At 37.2% G+C, this 24,898-nt stretch overlaps 2 protein-coding genes and 1 pseudogene across 3 annotated transcripts in view; 2 read left to right on the plus strand and 1 right to left on the minus strand.

Annotated features, from left to right (window-relative positions):
* LOC144006603 (uncharacterized) overlaps nt 1-12,071 on the plus strand; it is a 47,729-nt gene extending 35,658 nt beyond the window's left edge. The window contains exon 6 of the mRNA XM_077505534.1: nt 9,971-12,071. Coding sequence (XP_077361660.1) covers nt 9,971-11,337 — 1,367 coding nt within the window. The 3' untranslated portion in view covers nt 11,338-12,071. The remainder of the gene's footprint in view (nt 1-9,970) is intronic.
* LOC144007514 (uncharacterized) lies at nt 3,481-10,017 on the plus strand. Its single transcript, XM_077507240.1, has 3 exons — nt 3,481-3,759; nt 8,090-8,350; nt 9,239-10,017. Exons 1-3 carry the CDS (start codon nt 3,636-3,638, stop codon nt 9,868-9,870), a joined length of 1,017 nt encoding a protein of 338 aa, XP_077363366.1. The 5' UTR covers nt 3,481-3,635; the 3' UTR covers nt 9,871-10,017.
* A 4,937-nt stretch (nt 12,072-17,008) lies between the features above and the next one.
* LOC144007558 (galactosylgalactosylxylosylprotein 3-beta-glucuronosyltransferase 1 pseudogene) lies at nt 17,009-24,270 on the minus strand (annotated as a pseudogene). Its single transcript, XR_013280219.1, has 2 exons — nt 24,153-24,270; nt 17,009-18,595 (listed from the first exon to the last, which is right to left on the minus strand). The product of XR_013280219.1 is annotated as a galactosylgalactosylxylosylprotein 3-beta-glucuronosyltransferase 1 pseudogene (transcript).
* Between the last annotated feature and the right edge of the window lie 628 nt (nt 24,271-24,898).

Below are 24,898 nucleotides of genomic sequence, written 5' to 3' on the forward strand. Positions count from 1 at the left end.
CTGGAGTTGCCCATGGTGAGAGGCGCAGAGCAGGTGTGGGCAGTCAGAAAGAGTTTAAACGCCTCCCTCTGGCAGAACTTATCCCTTGTCCCGGGGGAGGAGAAGGTTCCGAGTGGGCTATGTTCCGCGCCTCCATTGTTGAGGCAGCCGATCGGAGCTGCGGCCATAAGGTGGTCGGTGCCTGTCACGGCGGAAATTCTCAAACCCGCAGGTGGACACCAGCGGTAAGGGATGCCGTCAAGCTGAAGGAGTCCTATCGGGCCTTTTTGGCCTGTGTTACTGCGGAGGTACCGGCTGGCCAAGCGGAACGCGGCTTCGGCGGTTGCTGAGGCAAAAACTCGGACATGGGAGGAGTTCGGTGAGGCCGTTGAAAATGACTTCTGGATGGCTTCGAGGAAATTCTGGTCCACCATCTGGCGTCTCATGAGAGGAAAGCAGTTCACCATTAACACTGTATAATGGAGATGGTGTGCTGCTGACTTCGACTCGGGATGTCGTGAATCGGTGGGGGGAATACCTCGAAGATCTCAATTGCGCCAACACGTCTTCCTTTAAGGAAGCAGTCTGGTGACTCTGAAGTGGGCTCTCCTATCTCTGGGATCAAAGTGACTGAGGTGGTTGGAAAGCTCCTCGGTGGCAGTGTCGATGCGATCCGCCCGGAATTCCTAAAGGCTTTGGATCTTGTGGGGCTGTGGTGATTGACCCGCCTCTACAACATTGCGTGGACATCGGGGACAGTGCCTCTGGATTGGCAGACCGGGGTGGTGGTCCCCCTTTTTAAGAAGGGGGACCGGAGGGTTTTTCCAACTTCAGAGGGATCACACTGCTCAGCCTCCCTGGTAAGGTCTAAGTTGAGTCCCGGATTCAGGAGGAGCAGTGGTTTTCGTCCTGGCCGTGGAACCGTGGACCAGCTGTACACCCTCAGCAGGATCATCGAGGGTGCGTGGGAGTTCACTCATCCAGTCCACATGTGTTTTGTGGATTTGGTGAAGGCGTTCGACCGTGGGTGCTTCGGCAGTATGGGGTACCGAGCCCCCTGATACGGGCTGTTTCGTCCCTGTACGACCGATGTTAGAGTTTGGTCCGCATCGCTGGCAGTAAGTTGGATTCGTTTCCAGTGAGAGTTGGACTACGCCAAGGCTGCCCCCTGTCACCGATTCAGTTCATAACTTTCTAAGAATTTCTATGTGTGGCTGAGGCGTCGAGGGGGTCCGGTTTGGCTGCCTCCGCACTGCATCGCTGCCCTTTACAGATGATGTGGTGCTGTTGGATCTCCAACTCTCACTGGAGCGGTTCGCAGCCGAGTGTGAAGCAGTTGGGATGAAGATCAGCATCTCCAAATCTGAGATCATGGTCCACAGTCGGAAAAGGGTGGTGTGCCCTCTCTGGGTCGGGAATGAGATACTTTCCCAAGTGGAGGAGTTCAAGTATCTTGGGGTCTTGCTCACGAGTGAAGGCAGGATGGAGCGGGAGATCAACAGGTGGATCGGTGCAGCGTCCCCAGTGATGTGGACTCTGTATCGGCCCATTGGGGTGAAGAAAGAACTGGGCGAAAAGGCGAAGCTCTCAATTTACCAGTCGACCTACGTTCCAACTCTCACCTATGGTCACGAGCTGTGGGTCGTGACCGAAAGAACGAGATCCCGGATACAAGCGGCCAAAATGAGTTTCCTCTGCAGGGTGTCCGGGCTCTCCCTTAGAGATAGGGTGAGAAGCTCGGTCATCCGGGAGGGACTCAGATTCGAGCCGCTGCTCCTCCGCGTTGAGAGGAGCCAGCTGAGGTGGCTTCTGGTTCGGATGCCTCCTGGACGCCTCCCTGGGGAGGCGTTCCGGGCGTGTCCCACCGGCGGGAGGCCCCGGGGACGACCCAGGACACGCTGGAGAGACTATGTCTCTCGGCTGGCCTGGGAACGCCTTGGGATCCCACCGGAGGAGCTGGTTGAAGTTGCCGGGGAGAGTGAAGTCTGGGTTTCCCTCCTAAATCTGCTGCCCCCGCGACCCGACCTCGGATAAACGGAAGAAGATGGATGGAAACACGTGCCTTCGAGCAAATAATTTTTTAAAACAAATAACTTTATAAACTAACTATTTAGTTAATTTGAACAAAACAGTCTCGAAAACATGTAGACAATTTGAATTTAAACAACGTATACAATATCAACAACAAACTTTATCGGAAGTTGAGAAAATCGAAAGTTTTGGAATAATTGAGGACGGGTAAAACGAAGCAAGCGTAGTCGGTATTTGATAATTTTAAGAATATATCGTCTGTTATAGTCTTATTTTTTTCTTTTTTTTTTTGTCCTGTTTTCTTTTCCTTTTGTTCGAGTGCACGGTTCTATGTTGTGTGCTCACTGCTAAATTTGCAATTCTCGTGTTCTTTGGATTCTTTGGGGGGTCTGTTGATTTTCCTTAAAAATGTCTAATTGTTTGTGTATTATTGCACTATATCGCCACTGGGTATCTTCAAACTTGTTTTCAATTGCATGTGACGCGTTATATGTTTACACCAAAATAAAAAGTTACGAGTACTTAATTGTGAGTTATTCCGAAATGTTCAAGTTCTTGCATTCAAGCCATACGTTTTAAAATGCTTGAATTTGCGGGAGCTGGATTTCAAGTGGAAAGGTGTTCTGCCTGTTAATGCCGATCTGCAAAGATGCTCAATAACACATAACAGGTGTTGTGAACTGGAAGGAGCTGCCTGCAGAGTACAAAATAATGTACAGTACTTCTTCAGCACCCACATCAACTGCTGCAAAATTTATTGACACTTGAGCTGAATGTAAAGGAAGGGAAATTGACATTTTTTATTTATTTATTTTTTTTTAAGATATATAATTATGGGCGTTTTATGCCACGCCACTGAAGACTGAGCGTTCTGCCGCATGCTTAATCCAAGAATCCTGCACAATTGAGGAGTCTGCTTTAGAGAAGGAACAGGAAGCATAAATGTGTAATGTAAACGTGGAAACCACCCGGTGTAATAACCTTATTTATTGATTGATTGAATTTTTATTTTTTTATTTTATTTTCATTATTATTATTATTATTATTATTATTATTAGTTTACTCTCAGGTGTAATAACCTTATTTATTGATTGACTGAATTATTTATTTTATTATTACGCTTTTGTGAATGAATATATTCCATCACGACAGAAATCAGTTTGCGTCCACCTTGTTGTTTTGACAAAACCACCGTCAGACACGATTTACTGCAATTACGCTACATTGGCCATTCGGTGGCGCTGCGCTACACTACTACTTAACATTACTTTGAGTTTTTTTTTTTTTTTTTTTAATTTGCTGTAAGACATACAAACATGGCAACAATCAAAGATTTTCAGTATAAGTCAACATTACTTTGAGTTAAGATAGTTTACGTTTAGGCTGAGTTAAAAAAAAAAAAAAAAAAAAGTAAGACGGAATTGGAGACCACGTGTTTCCGGTAGAGCTCCACTCACGTGTATGGGGCTATCGGCTATCCAGTCGTTCATTTATTCAGGTCAGTGTTCTCGGCCTAGTTAGCTTAGCTTAGCTTAGCTTAGCTCGCTAGCCGCTAACAAAGAGAAGCACACAACACGTGGTCGGGAAGAGACCAAGTGTGACTTTGTTGGCATTATTGTGCCAAAATGTCGGCGAGAACGACACCAAAGGACGAGGAGGAACATTTTGGAGTCAAAGAAGAGAACGAGCAACATTTTCAACCGCTGGACGATGTTTGCGAGCAGCCTCGAATTGTGCTACACGCAGCAGGTTTGTGCACTTCTTACTCTCCTTTGCTTAGTAATAATATATAGCGTTAAAAAAAATACATGCAGTCAGGACGGTTAAACAGTCATCGGACAGTCATACCAATGTAACAGTCGTGTGCGTAGGGTTTTAATCAAGATGCTCGAGTGATTTATTTGCTCTGTAGAAGACAAAATGGGACACAGTTTTTCGTATTCGTCATCTGCACCATCTGCTTCCCCCTGCAACTCGTGTCGCGATGTCCACATCTGCATTTCTTTTCTAAGATGAATGTAATATATTCTTCCAAAAATGCTAAGTAATGCTAAGCACCTTCATTTATACAGAGTTAATCACCAAAACACAGTATTTGTTATTTTATTTCAACCGCCCAAAGAAAATGGGAAAGTGCATTGGTTAAAGTGGGACAGTATTTATTTATATAAATACTTTTATTTTATTTATTTTTTTACTTTTTTATTTAACTGTATTATTATTGTTATATATTAAATTATCCTGTTGTTTTTATTTCCATTTCTATATATTTTTTGTAATTATTTTTTTAAAACGTTTTTTAATATCCATTTTTATTTTCACTTTATGCATTTATTTGATCATGTCTTCATTTACTTTATTTAAATTTATTTATTATTCTGTTGTTTTTATTTCCATTTATATTGTATTTTTAAAAAAAAATGTTTTTATATCATTTTTTATTTTCACTTTATGCATTTATTTGTTCATGTCTTCATTTACTTTTTTTATTGTATTTTATTTTTTTATTTTAGCAGTTTCTGTCCTCCATACAGAAGAAATGTGAGCGGGATTGTGGGCCGTTCGGAGATGCAATGTCGCCAACTCGTCGTGGCAACCCTCATTTGCAGGAACATTAAAATGAATCCGATTAATCTGAAATAGTGCTGGGCGATATATATCGGCATGACGATAGAAAAATGTTTATTGTGCCCTTTCTTACCTAACAGCATGAGACAAATAGCCAAATACTTCTAGTTGACTGTTGAATAATTCAAAATTAATAAAACTTAAGCAGTCTAAAGAAGAGTTGTCACAAAGGAAACGGAAGATCAGTAAAAATCTCATCTTCTTATTTTTGCCTTTTTCTGTTTGAGGATATTCGACACTTGTGGATTAAGAAAGGAGTAGTTAACAATTTTCACCACTTTTCAAAAGGATTATTATTTCTTCAAAGTTAATGCCCATTTTTGGATTACTTTTGAGATTTTTTTTTTACTTTTCATTTTTCGGATTTTTGCGTTTATTCTTTTTTATCTTTTGATGGATTACCTGTTTCTTCATTGAGTATTTGGAATTACCAATGACTGAGTATTCATTTAATTTGATAAAGGTATAAACTTAACGTCCGTTTATTTTAACTTATTTATTTATTATACGTTTTATTTACTTATATTATCCTGCTTTTACAAACCAAAATCGATCTAATGTTTGCCGTTTTATGAGAGTTGAGTTTCAATAAATATTGGGAAAAAAAAAAAGTCTATTCACTGTTTGTTTATGATCTTTTCCTCCATCAAGCAGCTTAATCGAGAAGCTACATTTAATATGAATCAATTCGCTCAGTTTGAAGCCAAGCATATACGTATTTTCCGTATAAGCGGTAAGTGAATCTGGAACAAAACGCACGAAGAAAAACCCAAAGTCAACCGAACTACAAGAGTCTTTTGCGCGTATAACAGAAACTCGCCTCGCTGGGAAAAAAAAAAATGACAGAGGCGATGGCGCGTTTGATTGCAGATTCTGTAAAACCGAATGCTTGTGTTTATTTTGATATAATTGCATATTTGCCACATGCAAATAATGTTATATGCTGTTGATCTACAACTCTAGCTGCACTACAAAGCTACTTTCATCAGAAAGTTGAAACTTTGCACTTTGGAAAAAAAAATAAACATTTTTTTGCATTTAATTTATGACAGAAAATGTCTGAACTTTATTTTTTTATGCCTTATAAAAATGTCTAGGCCGCTGTGCCTCCTTTGTTTACATTTTTTATTTTATATTGCAGCCCTACTAGATTCATTTGTGACATTCATTAAATGTTACACACAAATAAAATGTGAAATTGTAAGCAAAGTACGTTGTATCAGTGGGGTGTGAATTGCCGAGTACCTGACGATTCGATTCGTATCACGATTCATAGGTCACGATTCGATTCGATGCCGATTAATCCCGATCCGAATTTATAAGTCGATTGTTGCGATTTTTTTTTAATTTTTATTTTTACTCAAATTTAGAGAATACTATTCAGTAAACTTGTACATGTACACTGTTAAGATTTGTATGAAAATGTATTATTTATTTATCTGAAACTTCAGTCATTACTGTGAGCCACTGTATTGAACAAACAGGTTGTAATCTGTTTCATGTTTGAATGACTTTGAAATAAAATATTAAGGCTTAATATTCCATTCATTAATATAAAAATCGTTTAAAAGACGTTTAAAAATCGATTCGGCTGCCCATTGAATCGATTCGAGAATTGCGTGATGTAATATCGCGATATATTGCAGAATCGATTATTTATTTTTTTTACACCCCTATTGTATAATATTTCATGGAAGAACTGCAAATACATCTATATCGTGGTATGGACCATTTGCACGTGACGTCACTTCCCCCCCATGGGGCCGCACCCTCCTGAACGCTGGACGGCAAAAGAACCACTTGCCTGGATTGTAACAATTGAATCGCGTAGAGCGTGAAGTCCTTTGTGTCGTCGATTAAATTTATAAAATGGTCATATCTTGCTGTGCCGTCGGTTGTACAAACAGGCAAGGGAGTAAACCAAATGTTGCTTTTTAACGAATACCTACTCATAAAAACAAAAGACGTCGATGGATAGCGGCAATCAACAGAAAGGACTGACGGCCCAAGAAAAATATTCACGGATTTGAAGCGAGCATTTTTTTACGAGGTTAGTCGATCAATGTTCATACATTTTACTCGTCAACGTACACTTATTACATACACTCTAACAAAGCTTGTAACAGGGGTGTCGAATTACGTGTTTCAAATCACATTAAAGATTGTTAATGTGAACGTTGGCTTGAGTCACGTAGTTAGCGTCCACTCTGCACACATACAACTCAAGTGTACCTTCTTCAAAACTATTAACACATTCATTGCCAGACCAGCAAAAAATTTGACGTCTTTTTCCGTCAATGGCAGTGAATGAGTTAAGTGCATTTGACAGAAAATACTTGGTGCATACTTGACATAACCACAGTGTTTCAATATAGGACCGAATGTGTAAAAATAACATTTAAAAAAAAAAAATAAGTCCGCATGATAAACAAATTTGACCTTTGCCATGATGAGGTCGATTGTCCCTCGGGTTTGAGCGTAGCATCTCGTTGCAGACCCAGCCAGCACCAAAAAAAAAAAAAGGGTATGCGTCGAGACTTTTAGAAGCTTTTAAATCGTCTCCGGTGTAACGATCGGTGTATGTTGCTAAAATGGACAACATAGTGATACAGGTCGTGCACCGTTAATTCCGGAAAAGTCGGCGATTTGATTAGTTCCGAAAACGGTGGGGGACAGAAGGTAAGGGTCTGTTTTCAAACTAGCCATCTCCAGTTTCTGTAAATATCGCACTCTATGAGCTCCTACTAAACGTTCCACTTCTGCTGACAGGCGAACGTCAGTTGAACTAGCAGATTCCATGGCTCGATGGGTAACAATAACTTTTCGTTTGTAAAATAAAAGTCTCTAAGTACCTAAATCGCTCTGCGGCCCGTCCACTTCCATTCAAAAGTCATTTCCTTCCGCCGTCCATGGTGGGGCAGTCACGTGATCACAATTATTTCCCATATCGCCCAGCACTAATCTGAATAATCGATAGATTAAGCAATTAGGGCTGCACAATATATCGAAAAAATATCGATATCGCGATATTGGCCCTTGCAATATGCATATCGCAAAGGCACGCAATAAGTTTTATATGGAATTTTATGCTTTTTAAATGAATTTGACCAGTCAGAAGCTAACTAAAATGTGCATCGGCATTCAATAGTTGAAAATGATCAAGACATAATTACAATTCATTAACTAAGATTACATGAAGGTTGCTTATTTTGCCCCATGAAAAATGTTTTTCTTTCATTCGGTAATAAAAATGTAATTTCTTTAGGTAAATGTTAAATATCGCAATATCGATATCGCTATGTTCAGGAAGTATATCGCATATCGCATGTTTTTCCAATATCGTGCAGCCCTATAAGCAATTCTAAATTTGATAGGAACAGTACTATCAACTCACACTTGAAATTTGACTTGACCAAACCAAATGTGTGTTTTGTCTTCTTGTGTCCTGCAGACGTCGCTGAGAAATATCTTCGTCCTGCCCAAGAGGACATGAAGCCTCAGAATGTTAAAAAGGAGGAAGAACATCCTTACGTCGAAGAGGAGGAAAAGCCCATTCGTGTCAAAGAGGAGGAGGTTGAGGATGACGTCACCAAGTCGCCACCGACCTTCGCCCCTTTAAAGAGTGAAGATGAAGACAAGGGTGAGAGTGAGGAGGTTGGAGGGGCGGAGCTTCCAAACAGCAGGTCAACTCGTCAACACATGACGACAGAAGGTGATGCAGACCCCTTGCGACCACCACAAGCACAAAGTCATCATGACATAAGGGCTAGAGATAGACCCATATGTTTTTTTCAGGACCGATACCGATAGCGGTTATTAGTAGTCAAGGAGGCCAATGACCGATATTTCAGGCCGATATTCATTTTCAGTAAAAAACAAAACAAAAACAAAAACGTGGGGAAATATTAGCGTAAATTTTTTTGTAAAATACAAAAGCCAATCTTGACTGTGTTATATCGTCTAAAAAAGTGAAATGGAAACTTGAGCAAATACATACAGTAAATGTTTTTCCCCAAAATTTACAAACACCTGAAATCTTCACATTTCTGTCACAAAAACAAAATGGTTCAGAAGATTCCCAGGGTCAGAAGTAGCAACTCTTATAAATTTAACTGAAAATTTCAAATGGGTTTAGATTTACCTTATATCGGCTGTCAGATTTAGATAAAGGCCAATACCGATATTCATCAAAATGCCCAATATCTATAATCGGCCTGTATCGGTCTATCTTTAATAATGTCCCACTTTCCTCACGACGACGACGACGATGATGATGATGATGATGATGCTAATGGCATGTCACTCTGCCAACAACTGTTTGGAATTTTCGCAGTGTGGGAAAACATTGAGCTCAAAATGGAGTTTGAAAGCACACACACAACACGGGAAAACCTTTTTCCTGCTCAGATTGGTGAAAAGGTTTCGCTCAAAAGTCAATTTTTGCAATAAACAAAGGAAACACAAACAAAAGAACACAAACTGATGAAAAACCTGTTGTCCATCGATCGAAGTGCTCCATGTGGGGTGTTGAGTCGCCAAAATTTATTTTTTTTTGGACTTGACCAACCCAAATATGTGCTTGTCTTCTTGTGTCCTGCAGACGTTGGTGAAAAATATCTTCATCCTGATGAACAGGAGGTGGAATCTCTTCATGTTAAAAAGGAGAAGGAGGAGGAAGAACATCATTATTCTAAAGAAGAAAAAAAGCCCCTTGGTGTTGAGGATGATGTCACCAAGTCACCAATGACCTTCGCCCCTTTAAAGGGTGAAGATGAAGTTGAGGATGAGAGTGAGGAGGGCACAGGGGCGGAGCCTCCAAACAGCATCTCAACTCCTCAAAACATGATTCCAGAAAGTGATGCAGACCACTGGGGATCATCAAAAGCAAAAAGTGACATAAGGTCCCTTTCTTCTCATGATGATGATGATGATGATAATGATAATGATGATAATCTGCATGGTAATGATGAACACACTGCTGATGATAGGTTGTGTCCCACTCACAACAAACCCTGGGAATGTTCTGACTGTGGGAAAACAATGAGTTCAAAAGGAAGTTTGAAAATTCACTTGAGAACACACACTGGGGAAAAACCTTTTTCTTGCTCAGATTGTAGCAAAAGCTTCGCTTTGAAGTCACGTTTAACAACACATACAAGAAGCCACACTGGCGAGAAACCTTTTTCTTGCTCACATTGCGGCAAAAGATTCTCTCGGAAGTCAGTTCTTTAGGTACATACAAGAACACACACTGGGGAAAAACCTTTTTCTTGCTCAGATTGTGGCAAAAGCTTCTCTGACAAGTCAGATTTAACAACACATACAAGAAGACACACTGGGGAAAAACCTTTTTCTTGTTTAGATTGTGGCAAAAGCTTCTCTTGGAAGTCAGATTTAACAAAACATACAAGAAGACACACTGGGGAAAAACCTTTTTCTTGTTTAGATTGTGGCAAAAGCTTCTCTCGGAAGTCACATTTAACATTACATTCAAGAACACACACTGGGGAAAAACCTTTTTCTTGTTTAGATTGTGGCAAAAGCTTCTCTGACAAGTCAGATTTAACAAAACATACAAGAAGACACACTGGGGAAAAACCTTTTTCTTGTTTAGATTGTGGCAAAAGCTTCTGGCGGAAGTCACGTTTAACAACACATACAAGAAGCCACACTGGCGAGCAACCTTTTTCTTGCTCAGATTGTGGCAAAACCTTCTCTGACAGGTCAGCTTTAACAACACATATAAGAAGCCACACTGGTGAGAAACCTTTTACTTGCACAGATTGTGGCAAAAGCTTCTCTTTGAAGTCACGTTTAAGAACACATACAAGAAGCCACACTGGCGAGAAACCTTTTTCTTGCTCACATTGTGGCAAAAACTTCTCTCTGAAGTCAGCTTTAACAACACACACAAGAAGCCACACTGGGGAAAAACCTTTTTCTTGCTCAGATTGTGGCAAAACCTTCTCTGACAGGTCATCTTTAACAACACATATAAGAAGCCACACTGGTGAGAAACCTTTTACTTGCACAGATTGTGGCAAAACCTTCTCTCGGAAGTTTTTTCTTAAAGTACATACAAGAACACACACTGGGGAAAAACCTTTTTCTTGCTCAGATTGTGGCAAAACCTTCTCTGACAAGTCAGCTTTAACAACACATATAAAAAGCCACACTGGCGAGAAACCTTTTACTTGCACAGATTGTGGCAAAAGCTTCTCTCGGAAGTCAGATATAAAAGCACATACAAGATCACACACTGGCGAGAAACCTTTTTCTTGCTCAGATTGTGGCAAAATCTTCTCTCGGAAGTCATCTTTAACAAGACATACAAAAACACACACTGGGGAGAAACTTTTTTCTTGCTCCGATTGTGGCAAAAGCTTCTTTGACAAGTCGGATTTAAAAGCACATACAAGAATACACACTGGCGAAAAACCTTTTTCTTGCTCAGATTGTGGCAAACGTTTCTCGAACAAGTCGGATTTAAAAGCACATACAAGAAGACACACTGGCGAGAAACCTTTTTCTTGCTCAGATTGTGGAAAAAGCTTCTCTTCCACGTCAAATTTAAGAAAGCACACAAGAAGACATGGTGGGAAGGAACCATTCAGTTGCAGTGTTTGTGCTAAAAGATTCTCTTCTAAATATCTTGCTGAGAGACACGAGTGTGCTGGTGAGAATAGCAGCCATCTTTGAAGCTTCAAAAAATGAAGGGAAGTGAGTCTGCTGTGTTATTTTGTAATAAAACATTCAAAGCTACCTGGGCCTGTCATCATGATTTACGTTCATTACTCAAATAAAAGTATAGATATTAGGATTTCGGAAGACTTAAGAAGTATCAACTCCAACGTCTTACTTAAAAGTGTAAATGTAATGCTTTCAAAACTACTCAACCTGCAAATATTAAATGTTTTTAACGTTTACTGTTAATGTGTTTACAATGTATGTAATTTTGGAAGCTATTCTTATCTGTTTCTGAATCTTGTAAATTTGTTGATGTTCTTAGATGTGTTTTTGCTTGTGTGAAGCACATTGAGTTGCCTTGTGTATGAAATCGAAATAAAGCCACCTTGGCCTTGCAATTTTCCCCAAATAAGCGTCGAGAATACCTTCAGGGACACACAAAGCCATCTGGGATTAAAAGTTGCTGTTGAACACTGAAACGATGAACGCAAAATGTCCTACTCTTTGTATACAATATTAAAAAGAGTGTCGACTGGCTGGCCAGGCTAACTCAACCCGAGATCAAACCAACAACAGCTCCGCGCTAGCTAATGTGCCATATGCTAGTCCTTGGACGTGCATTTCACACGTTTTTATTTTTCTATGGAACAGTTTTTACATTATTAGCACAATGTACAATATTCAGATGACTTAAGAACAAAATTGTATTCATACCCGGTTTTGCTTCTTTCATTTTTCATGTTATAATGTGGCTACATGTAATGGATCAGGGCTTGTAACTCATACTAATATTTCTGTGCACGTAAGATAAACACGTTTTGTTTATTTTCTATTGTTTAACTTTTATGTTAGTAAGAACAACTTTAGTACATTATTATAGAAGCGTTAGTGAGTAGGACTAGATGTTTTTGTACTTCTTCCGACTTCTTTTCCTTTTCTCTTTAACTACACCTTGTTTATGCTTGACATTTTTATATGTTCAATAAAACCCAATCAACAATATGCTTGACTCTTTCACTTATTCTTTTCACGGGGAAAAAAATAAAAAATCAATACCCACGCGATATTACGTTCAATAATTATATATAAGCTGAATCTACCAAATGACAGAGTAGAATAGAATACTTTTTATTTATTTTTTTTTTATAATTGACAGTAGAAAAATGTCGGTTTGCCAAAATACAGCCATTTTTTTTTTCCCATGGACTCTGAAACCGTGTGTAGCCTGGGTGCCAAATCCGGTGCCTGTTCCTTTAAATCCCTCTCTGCGTGTGGTCATGTGACCCAGAGTAGCGAGTGAGGAGCACATATAAAAGGAGGGAAAATTGAATCAGGAAGTGAGGTGGGAAGTTGTTAAGAGATTCAGCTGCAGGTTTGTGTCTCTTCAGTTTTATTTATTGTGTGTCTTAGCCTTGCTTGTTGTTAAATCCGAGCTGACTGTTACCTTGTAGGAGCCTCCGATGAGCCCAAACTGGTGAGCTATCAAAAAATCGTTACGGCAATATATCGTTGCGGGCCTCATTACAATACACGTATCGATACGCAGGCGTCAGAATCGATATTGCTCATTATCTTGAAATAGGCAGTTAACGTTTGCCTTTGCAGCTTGCATTGTACCTAAAAAATAAAAACCAGCAGCGTCTTTGAAGTTAATTGCCTTCAATTAATGCAAAAATAGCTCACCAGTGATTGGACACTGTATCTTGCTAAGAAAAGTGAAAACAGAGGAGGAATATCAACATTTATTTACTTCTAAACTTAACATGGCACGTGTCTTTAATGTACCAATTTTTGTATATTTAGTTGAAAAACGAAATAGAATGTGTTACACAAAAAAATACGTTTTTATTTACCCAAATATTTCAAATAAGCGCATTTTAGAGCTGTAATTTTAATTAGTGTTGTTCCGATACCGGTATCGGCAGAGGTGCCGATACTGCATTAAAACAGTGGTATCGGTGAGTACTCACAAGTAACATGCCGATACCATTAATTCCAATTCTAATATAGGATTTTGGATGCAGCATCTTGTGTCTTGCTCGTGCACGACATTCACTGATATGTGACATGTTCACTGCATGCCGATCTAAGATATCCTATTGGCCCTTGAATGCTCTGAACCAATAGCAGGACAGCTTTTTCATGTTGAGGAAAAAAAAACCCGTAAGTATCGGTATGGTATCGGTATCGGCCGATACGGCAAAGCTGGGTATCGGTATCGGGGGCCAAAAAAACCCAGTATCGGAACAACACTAATTTTCATACTTTGATATTTTTGCTCATATCCCGGTGTGTCTGTGAAAGCTGCTCCTTGCTCTGCAGTGCGTACACATTTAGACCAGGCATGCCGCTTGGTGGTAAACCAGAAGCGCTGCTAACAAAAATATTTTTGTCAGTCAGCATAACAAACTTATCCTTTAGGTATACACATGACTTTTATGCAAGTACATTAATGTAATATATCGGGATACGTATTGCCTTGAAGATCAAGTATTGGGAAACATATGTATCGCGATACGTATCGTATCGTGAGGTTGGCGGCAATACCCAGCCCAAGTAATAACCTTATTTATTGATTGATTGAATTTGTATATTTATTATTATTATTATTAGTAGTAGTATTATTGTTATCATCATTTTTATTATTATTCGGTATGGGCGAGTACCGATACCAGGTATCGGTATGGGGCCGATACCACCCTTTTTTCAAGTACTCGAGTACTGGTGACGCAGACGAGTACAAGCGACTGATGGCAGAGGGGGAAGACGTTAAGTGAGTCCTCCTTGCCTGTAAGTGGCGCTAGCGAGCTTGCAGCAGTTTTTCACCAAAACTTCACTGGTTTGGAAATACTTCAAAATTGTGAATCTTAAACTAAAAGAGCATATTTTTATTTTTTTTATTTTGAGCGTTAAGACGACTGAAGAGTGACTGTGCTGTTTTTTTTTTGTGTCAAAATTAGAGGAAATATATTTGTTTAAAAATATCTTTTAGTGATTTTTTTTTTTTTTGTCAATGTGCTACTGGTATCGGAAGTTGGTATCGGTATCAGTGAATACTGAGGATCGGTATCGGTCTGAAAAAAAAAGTGGTATCAAACATCCCTAATTATTATTATTAATTCAATTACCGGTGTAATAACCTTATTTATTGATTAATTGAATTTGTATTTTTTATTTTATTATTATTATTATTAGTTCAATCTCCGTTTTATTATTATTATTATTTTTATTTATTTTTTCCCTTCCTTTCTGCATGCATCTGTTCTTATTGCTGCTGGAAATGTAAATTTCCCAGAGGGAGCCATCCCAAAGGGATCAACAAAGTGAAGTTCTAAATCTATTTATGTAATTGTGAGGAATGATTTGTGAAGTATTTGTTTTTGAATATTTGTGGTTTCTGAACAGAAATATATATATATATATATATATATATATATATATATATTATATTAGGGGTGTTAAAAAAATCGATTCGGCAATATATAGCGATATTACATCACGCAATTCTTGAATCGATTCAATGGGCGGCTGAATCGAGTTTTAAATATCCATTTTTGATAGAAAATATTCATCAAAACGTCTTAGGGTTCACACCTTAATTAAGCATGAAATAATGTTATATTAATGGAACATTAAGCCTTAATATTTTTATTTCAATGCTGTTCAAACGATACAGATTACAACCTGTATATATATTTTGTATATGTGTGTATATACACATATATATATATATATATATATATATATATATATATATATATATATATATATATATATATATAGGGCGGCACGGTGGACGAGTGGTTAGCACGTGCGCCTCCCAGTTCTGAGGACTCAAGTTCGAGTCCAGGCTCCGGCCTTCCTGGGTGGAGTTTGCATGTTCTCCCCGTGTCCGCGTGGGTCTTCTCCGGGTACTCCGGTCTCCTCCCACATTCCAAAGACATGCACGGCAGGTTAATTGGGTGCTCCGAATTGTCCCTAGGTGTGCTTGTGAGTGTGGATGGTTGTTTGTCTCTGTGTGCCCTGCGATTGGCTGGCAACCAGTCCAGGGTGTCCCCCGCCTACTGCCCAGAGCCAGCTGAGATAGGCGCCAGCACCCCCCGCGACCCTTGTGAGGAATAAGCGGTACAGAAAATGGATGGATATATATATATATATATATATATATATATATATATATATATATATATATATATATATATATATTTTTTTTTTTTTCATACAAATCTTACACAGTACAAGTTTATTGATTAGTATTTTCTAAATTCGAATTAAAAAAAAAAAAATCGCAATAATCGAGCTATAAATTCGTATCGGGATTAATCGGTATCTAATCGAATCGTGACCTATGAATCGTGATACGAATCGAATCGTCAGGTACTAGGCAATTCACACCCCTCATATATATATATATATATATATATATATATATATATATATATATAAATCACCATATGATACAATAATATAGTGTTGTATTAAGACAACAATATTAACCCAAGCACGTATTCAGACATGTTCGAAACATAATTTTGTATGGGAAGAGGTTAATGGGCATGTGTCCTGAACATGAGTGCCAGTGGAGTGAGAATTACTCCCGCAAACTATGAAAAGAACACTTGTAACGCTTATGGAAACAGTAGGTAATTACTATTTAAGCATGAAAGCGACTGTATAGTAACAATTCGACCCAATATGGCTCGTGTAACTAGCTTGAACAGAAGACATTGATGGACCAATTGAAAGTAGCAGCCAAGTCATTGACGGAGTTACTCAAGCAACAATAAACAACATATTCGACACAAACTTACTTTCTCATGGACGGACAAACGATTCAAGTTAGGTAGATAATTGTGAAGTCCACTGAATCTTGACGAGGCGAGTGCTCCGAACTTCAGCTTTCCGCACACACTGCCCAGAAAAGGACTCGCTTGTGGCTAGCGAAAACTGAGTCCTGATTGGTGGATGAGACGGTAAGGTCACTTCTGATTGGTTGCTAGTTGCTAGGCAGTTGCTTCCCGTCTCTTATTATGCTGCATTCGACGATGGTCGGAAATGGGACTTTTCTGAGTTTTTTCTAAATTATTATTATTATTTATTGAAAGAACAACAATACAAAACACAAGAGCCAGGGGGAGACAAATACATATGAAAATATATACATGTGAACTGTATAATATATGTTAAAGTTTTTGTTTACTTTCTTATTTGTGGAATGTCCAATAGACTTAATATATTGTTTGACTTCATTTCCGAACATGAAAAAAATAGGTCTCTGCTTATTGTATCGCCATATTGCCAATATGAAAACAAAATTAATGATATGAAAAGCGTCTTGAGATCTAGATGGATAACTATTGAAGCCAAACAGTATATTTTCAAAACAAAGAGAAAGTTGTGGTTCTACAATTATGAAAACAGAATTATAAATATCTTTCCAAAATGTTTTGGAAAACGGGAAATCCCAAAACAAATGAAATATATCCTTAGGAGAATTTTCACAAAAAGAGCAGTCGGTGTTAATATTTTTCTTCATCCGCTGTAGAAAAACTTTGCATGGATAACATCTATGAATTATTTTAAAAGATATTTTAAAAGATACAATTTCCTTCATTAGCATTCAGCTAATAGCGTTCAGCTTTCAGCATTCCCATACAATTTCTCCAGAAATTGCACTTTAGTCTTGTGAAATTTGAGTTCTTTATTTACAAAAGGCTTCATTACAAAGAACATGCAAGAATTAAGTTGAAATAAATGTTAAGATTTAAGATTTTGCATATTGCACTTCAAAGCATTGCACGTGCCGTGTTTTAGGCTGTCAAATGTACTTAACTCATTTGCTCCCAATAACGTATAAATAGTTTTTTTTAATGTTCTAAGTGTCCCAAAGACGTATTTATAAGTTTTTTGTTTGTTTGTTTGTTTTTTTTATGCTAGAGCATACAGAAGGCTTTGATGCAGCCTCTCAACTGCAAAGACCGGTTGCAGAAATGGTAGTTATTACACAAACGGCCAGCAGGTGGCAGCAGAGCAACGGAGATCAACCAGGGCCATGTAGAAAAAAAAAGCTCAATTACTTACAATTTTAAATAATTTGTGAAAACTGATAAAACTTCGCTCTCTTCTAATGCTAATTGCTGCAAAACGGAAACAGATAGAAACATACTTTTTTTTTTCCTGATGAAAGAAGAGACTTTAATCTTTCTTTTGATAGATTCCATGCTTTTATAGCAATAGAACACAATATTCTGTGGGCCTTGCAAATTCAGTCAAAATCCAGTAAAACGGCCGGGAGCGAACGGGATTGCGAAATGTGAAAATGGCGGCGAGTGAATGAGTTAAGTGGACAACACTTTTTAGTCGATTTCACACCTCCACTTTCAAGTCTGTAAATTTTCTATGACCCTCATGTGGGACTGAAGGCCTCTGCGTACGGGTGTGCCACACTAATATCTGAGTGCAGTTCTCAGCTTTAGGCTCCAGGTCGTCAAGGGTGACCAGCTGCTCTAAAAGACTGCCCTCCTGGCGACCCGACTGGGCATCCAGCTTGAAGTTTGCGTCAGGTTTTGACAGGATGACGTTCAGGTTGATCGCAAAGGCGGCCATGTCTACTGCAAAGGGCCGACCGGGGTCATATTTGACGTCAAAGCCGTATACTTTTCCCAAGCCGTTGACTTTGAAGGACTCATACCAAACGCCCCCGACGAGGCCGACGGGCCACACCGAGACACGTTTGGTAAATCGCATCTCCTCAAACAACTTGAGGCTGTAGGTGTTGTCGTCATCGGCAAAGTAGACGACGCCCGGCCGGATTCGCGCTTCGACGGAGGTTCGAAGCCACTCCAAGGCCAGATTTCTTTGTAAGGTCCCCCTCGGGACGCCCCGAGTTGGGTAGCCGTCACGCGTCTTGAAATTGGAAGGCGACGGCACGTTGAGGTGGGTGCACTCGATCCCGGACTCGCGGAGGAGTCGACCGACCAGAAGCGTCTTGTTTTCCGAGTCCTCCACCAGGATCCAGCGCAGTCTGGGCACGTGGAGCAACGTATTGACGAGACGGGTGAGTTCGGCCTTCTGCACCGCTCGGCGGTAGGTCGGCGTGACCGCGTAGATGGTCGGCAGCTCGTCGGGATCGGGCGCTTGCCGGCCTCCGCATGCAGCGCTGTCGTACCAAACGTAGACCAGCAGCAAGGTCCAGAGCAACGCCATCGACAGGAAGCAAGCAAAGTTTTGTTTTTTCGCCATCCCCATGTCCAGATCGTGCTCAAACCCCCTGTGGACAGATGAGAAAGATGGATTTGTTTGGCATCCAGAAAATCAGAAGGACGCAAGGGCCACAAAATGTTATGAAGAGAAATTGTGTTTAGTCCGAAAAATTTTACAAATAATTTATTTGCGCTTTTTAGAAAAATGCTACAGTATATAAACCAATTTATTTGTATTATGGCAGTAGGGTTATTATAGTTTGGGAATTTTTAGTTTTTTAGTTTTAGTTTTTATTTATTTATTTTTTATTTAATTAATTTTAATTAGTTTTCAGAGTGGTTCTGTTAGTTTTTTATTAGTTTTAGTTCTTTAATAAATGATTAGTTTTAGTTTAGTTTCAGTATTATTTTTTTTTTTTTTTTTTTTATTTTTTGTGTGCGTATTACTTGTGCGCAATATTTAACTCTTTGACCGCCAAAAACGTTTAACGACGTATTCTAAAATCCTAATGAATGCTGCCAAAAACTAGGGATGGACCGATTATCGGCCGGGCCTATTATCGGCGCCAATATTTGACTTGTTGACAAATATCGGCATCGGCCGTTTTACGAATCTGAAGGGCAATAAAGCTGGTATCAAGTTATGCCATTAAATAATTAAAAAAAATTTTTTTAAATTTTGGAAAACTTTATTTACAGTAGAACACTTTAGAAAAAAACATGTATTTATTTATTCATTAACTGCAAACACTGGGAAGTCCCAACATTTTTTTAATTTATTAAAAATAATAATACATTTTTTTTTTTAGAAATTATGTTGACATTTTGGAAAACTATTTACAGTAGAAAACTTTAGAAAATTATTTATTTATTCACTGCAAATACTGGGAAGTCCAAACACTTTTTAATTTATAATAATAATAATAATAATAATAATAATAATAATAAAAATTATGTTGAAATTTTGGAAAACTTTATTTCCAGTAGAAAACTATTTAGTTATTTATTTATTTGCTTGCTGAGTTTTGAATTTAGCTTAACACATGCTGATGACCCTGGAAGTTCCCTACATTTTCTACAATTTCTGTTAAAATTTTTAAATTAAACAAAACTGTCTAATGTTTATATGTTTTAAAATTAAAACTTTTTTTTTTTCTTTTTTTCTTTTTTTTTAACAATTATTTTCTCTTTTACTGCAAATGATATCGGCTTGAAATATCGGTTATCGGCCCCCTTGACAACGAATAATCGGTATCGGCATCGGCCCTAAAAAAAAAAAAAAAAAAAAAATGTATCGGTCTATCACTACCAAAAAGGTAAATTTACGTTTATTACGTTTTGGGTTTTTTTTCCTCTCATTGGGCCGCGCAACGTCTAGTGCAGCGCTGCCTTGTCACTAAACAAAGAATATTAGTGTCAAAGTCACTGTTGTGCAAAAAAATGTATCTTTTCACAAAAAGCTTGTTTTTCTCTGAATATTTTTGTATTTTCGCTTATGTATCTTTTCTTTTCAATTTTTGCTCAATGTCACTCAAATGACCTAATTTCAAATGGTGATTACTAAAGAACGGAATAAGGCAGAAACATACTTTTTTTTTTTTTTTTTCTCATGAAAGAATGGAATCCAATGTTTCATGTGGTATCCACCATATTTATATCGTCATACCGTACAATATTCTGTTTGCTTTGAAAGATGAGTCAAAATGCTCCAAATCGGCTGGCACCGTTGGTTTTTTTTTTTTTTTTGGATAACGTTTGGCAGTCAAAGAGTTAAAAAAACACCATAAGGCATGACGTTATTCCGTTTTATATCAAAAATAAATCTACTAAAAATCACATTTGGTTCTGTTAGTCTTTGTATTAGTTTTAGTTCTTTAATAAATGCTTAGTTTTAGTTTAGTTAGTTTCAGTATTAGTTTTATTTTTTATGTGTATTACTAGTGTGCAATATTAAAAAAAAAACACCATAAGGCGTGACGTCATTATTCCGGTTTATATAAAAAATAAATCTACTAAAAACCACATTTAAAATCATTCCCAAAGGCTCATGCATTAAAATAATTACCAAAGACTAAAACACAGGACATTTTTGCTATAATTATATATATATATATTATATATATATAGTTTTATTTTAGTTAGTTTTGTAAACATCAAATGTAGTTTCAATTAGTTTTCTTTTTTTTTAAAACTGTTTTTATTTCATTAACGAAATTGTTTTTTGAGTTTTAGTTTTTTCATTAGTTTTAGTGAACTAAAATAACCTTTAACTCATTCACTCGCCGCCATTTTCACATTTCGCAATCCCGTTCGCTCTCGACTGTTTTACTGGATTTTGACTGAATTTGCAAGGCCCACAGAATATTGTGTTCTATTGCTATAAAAGCATGGAATCTATCAAAAGAGAAAGATTAAAGTCTCTTCTTTCATCAGGAAAAAAAAGTATGTTTCTATCTGTTTCCGTTTTGCAGCAATTAGCATTAGAAGAGAACTAAGTTTCATCAGTTTTCACAAATCTATTTAAAATTCTAAGTAATTGAGCTTTTTTTCTAGATGGCCCTGGTTGATCTCCTTTGCTCTGCTGCCACCTGCTGGCCGTTTGTGTAATAAGTACCATTTCTGCAACCTTTCTTTGCAGTTGAGAGGCTGCATCAAAGCCTGCTCTAGCATAAAAAAACAACAAAAACGTATAAATACGTCTTTGGGACACTTAAAACATTAAAAAAACGTCTTTAAACGTTATTGGGAGCAAATTAGTTAATAGAAAGTTTTTTTCGACACCCTCCCTTCTTACTTGGACCATCTCCAAACATTTTTGTTTTGTTGATTTGATTTGAACCGAGTCAAACGCCATTTTTAGCATATGTCGCTGGCCACTGAAAAATAGACGGCGGGCCGCAAATGGGCCCCCCGGGCCGTAGTTTGGACACCATTGGCGTAAGGCCAGCATTGTCAGAAAGGTCTGAAATGCCAATATCATTTTCCTGTGACAAATACACAAAAGTTATAAACTCTATTAAAGTTATGCCTCTTAAAATGGCTAAAAATGCACCAACTACGTCAGTGATGCGTCAGTGGTGGCCAAGGTTTTGGTTGGAACCTTTTTTTTTTTTTTTTGTAGAATCTGCTATCGTTGGGATGCCAAACAACAGAGCAGGGTTCACCAATTCCGATCCTCGAGTTTTCCGCGTGGCATCCGCTTGAACTGCAATTCACACCACATGCGTTGCTTGAACTGTCTTGTGTCCAGAAATCTGCACCCGTCAGACCGCAAAATCCCCATTTTACAAACACGGACAAGAAATGAGAAATGATATGAACACAAAGTTGCCATTAAATTCATGCAATTTTAAGGAAAAAATAATAATATATTGGGCTACTTTAAAATCATCTGTCATTTATGGGCGGGGAATTTTGCTTACTAGTTGTATCGGTATTTGGTATCAGTAGTGGTGATAAAAAAAAAAAAAAGTGATAGCTTTCTTTTTTTTTTTTACAGGAAACATATGATAATTCCATGTTTCAATAATAACAATAATAAGTCCAATAAGAATAGGACTATCATCATGTTAAAGCATTCATTCATTATCAGTCACTTAGGCTGGAGGTGGTAAGCAAATAAGGCGGAGGTGGCCGCCTCCGAATTTTGCACACAGGAAAAACCCTGTTAATATCGATCAAATCAACTAACTCCAAGTTGCGCAATTTGTATTTGGTTCATTGAGCAGAACACTCCCTTCCTTTTTGAATCATTTTATTTTTCCCCGCAAATCATCCAATTCACAGCTATCCCGCACGAACGGTTAACTCATTCACTGCCAATGACGACTATAGACGTCAAAAATCCAAGCAAACAGCCAGTGCAAATTTTGACAAGAAATTTGAATTTAGTTTTAGTTTTTCATTTTTTCATTCATAGTTATTAACTCTTTCACTGCCAATGACAACTAATGACGTCAAAATCCAAGCAAACAGCCAGTGTTAATTTTGAAAAAAAAAAACAACAAAGAAAACCCCGAAAATTTAAAATTAAATTTTTAATTAAAAAAACAACAACAGTAATTTAGTTTTAGTTATAGTCTTCTGACTTAATTTAATTAAAGCCTTAGTCATAACTCAGTCACCTGATTGTATTTTAGTTTTAATCAAATTTTAGTCAACAAAAATAAAGAGCAATTTTAGTCGACTAAAATGGACTTTTGGAGGCCGAGACCCAGTATGTGGTCTCAGTAAGACCAAGAACGTCAACGCCCGTGTTGTAGGGTAACAGGAATCCGTTCTACGCACGATGGTAGCACTTAGCAATGAAATTGTTGTCATCGCTGTTATTCATAGCAACAATGATTAATAACTATGAATGAAAACAATGAAAAACTAAATTCAAATTTCTTGTCAAAATTTGCACTTGCTGTTTGCTTGGATTTTTGACGTCTATAGTCGTCATTGGCAATGAATGAGTTAATGGTGCAAGTTTAGGCCCTGATAACTGTGATTCATTTTGCAAAATTATATTGTTAATATTATTATTATTATAGCCAGCTGAGATAGGCGCCAGCATCCACCGCGACCCTTGTGAGGATTAAGCGGTTAAGAAAATTGATGGATGGATATTATTATTATTATTATTGCTGCTGCTATATAATAATAATAATAATAATAATAATAATAATACTTCTAATACTGATAATACCAATACTACTACTACTACTACTACTACTAATAATAATAATAATAATAATACTACTACTAATACTAATAATACTACTAATATTAATAATACTAATACTACTACTACTAATAATAATAATAATAATAATACTAATACTCATAACACCAATACTACTACTAATACTAATAATACCAATACTACTACTACTAATAATAATAATACTAATACTACTACTACTAATACTAATAATACCACTACTACTACTACTAATACTAATAATAATAATACTACTACTACTACTAATAATACTAATACTACTACTAATACTGATAATACCAATACTACTACTAATACTAATAATACCAATACTACTACTACTACTAATAATAATAATACTACTACTAATACTGATAATACCAATACTACTACTGATAATACCAATACTACTACTAATACTAATAATACCACTAATACTACTACTACTAATACTAATACTACTACTAATACTAATAATACTAATACTACTACTAATACTAATACTGATAATACCAATACTACTACTAATACTAATAATACCACTAATACTACTACTACTAATACTACTACTAATACTAATACTAATACTGATAATACCAATACTACTACTAATACTAATACCAATACTACTACTACTACTACTAATACTAATACTAATACTGATAATACCAATACTACTACTAATACTGATAATACCAATACTACTACTAATACTAATAATACCACTACTACTACTACTAATAATAATAATAATAATAATACTACTACTACTACTAATAATAATAATACTAATAATAATAGAGTAATAGTAAATAATGACAATATTTTCCACAAAAATAACAGGGACCTTGCAGCAGTCACTGCTCAGACCCTAATGAGACAAATAAAAGTAAAAAAAAAAAAAAAAAAGTCAAGTTTACCTTTTCCTCTTTTGAGACTCGGGTCCGAGCAGGCAGCAAATGTTCCCAATGCAAGATCCTTGTCAGGTGAACTGGTTCCTCTTCCAGGTTCTAACCCTATACACAATATGCCCTTTACATATTTATATGGCTCTGCCCCCAGTGTCGAGAATCTCCGCCTTAATTGTCTCGAGAGCATCGTTTTCCATCCGGATCGGCACGCATGGCTACTTTGCTCGGCACATTTGTAACCTTTGCCGGTGCAAATTGTGACGATTCAATTCAAGTCAATTTATTTCATTCCTTAAAAAAAAAAAAAGATAAATGAAAAGGGACATAAAGAAGAAAAAATTTATGTTATCTGCCCCAAATCAACAACAACAAAATTATCAACACAAAGTAAATGACAGCGAACGGTCAAGACATTTTCAATATAATATATAATAATTCAGCAGCATGTCTTTGTGCCATATGTATGTATTTTTCCAGTAATTGAGCTTTTGTCAAGTTTTTAAAGATACAGATAGACTCAGATGATTTTGTTTTACAATCCAGATTGTTAATCGTTAAATAATCGTTTGTTCTCGATTATGTTTTAGAGAAAATATGTGTTCCTCTTAATTTATACTCACTTTCTTTCTTTCTTTCTTTTTTTTATTTAATTTGTATATAAACTGGTAAACGTTCATGATGGGCTTCAAACATTATTTTGAGACGGTTAAACTCCATCAATTCATTCAATTTTAAAGTTTTTAGTTGCATGAATA

This window comes from Festucalex cinctus, chromosome 1, assembly GCF_051991245.1.
Source record: "Festucalex cinctus isolate MCC-2025b chromosome 1, RoL_Fcin_1.0, whole genome shotgun sequence".
Classification (NCBI taxonomy): Eukaryota; Metazoa; Chordata; class Actinopteri; order Syngnathiformes; family Syngnathidae; genus Festucalex; species Festucalex cinctus.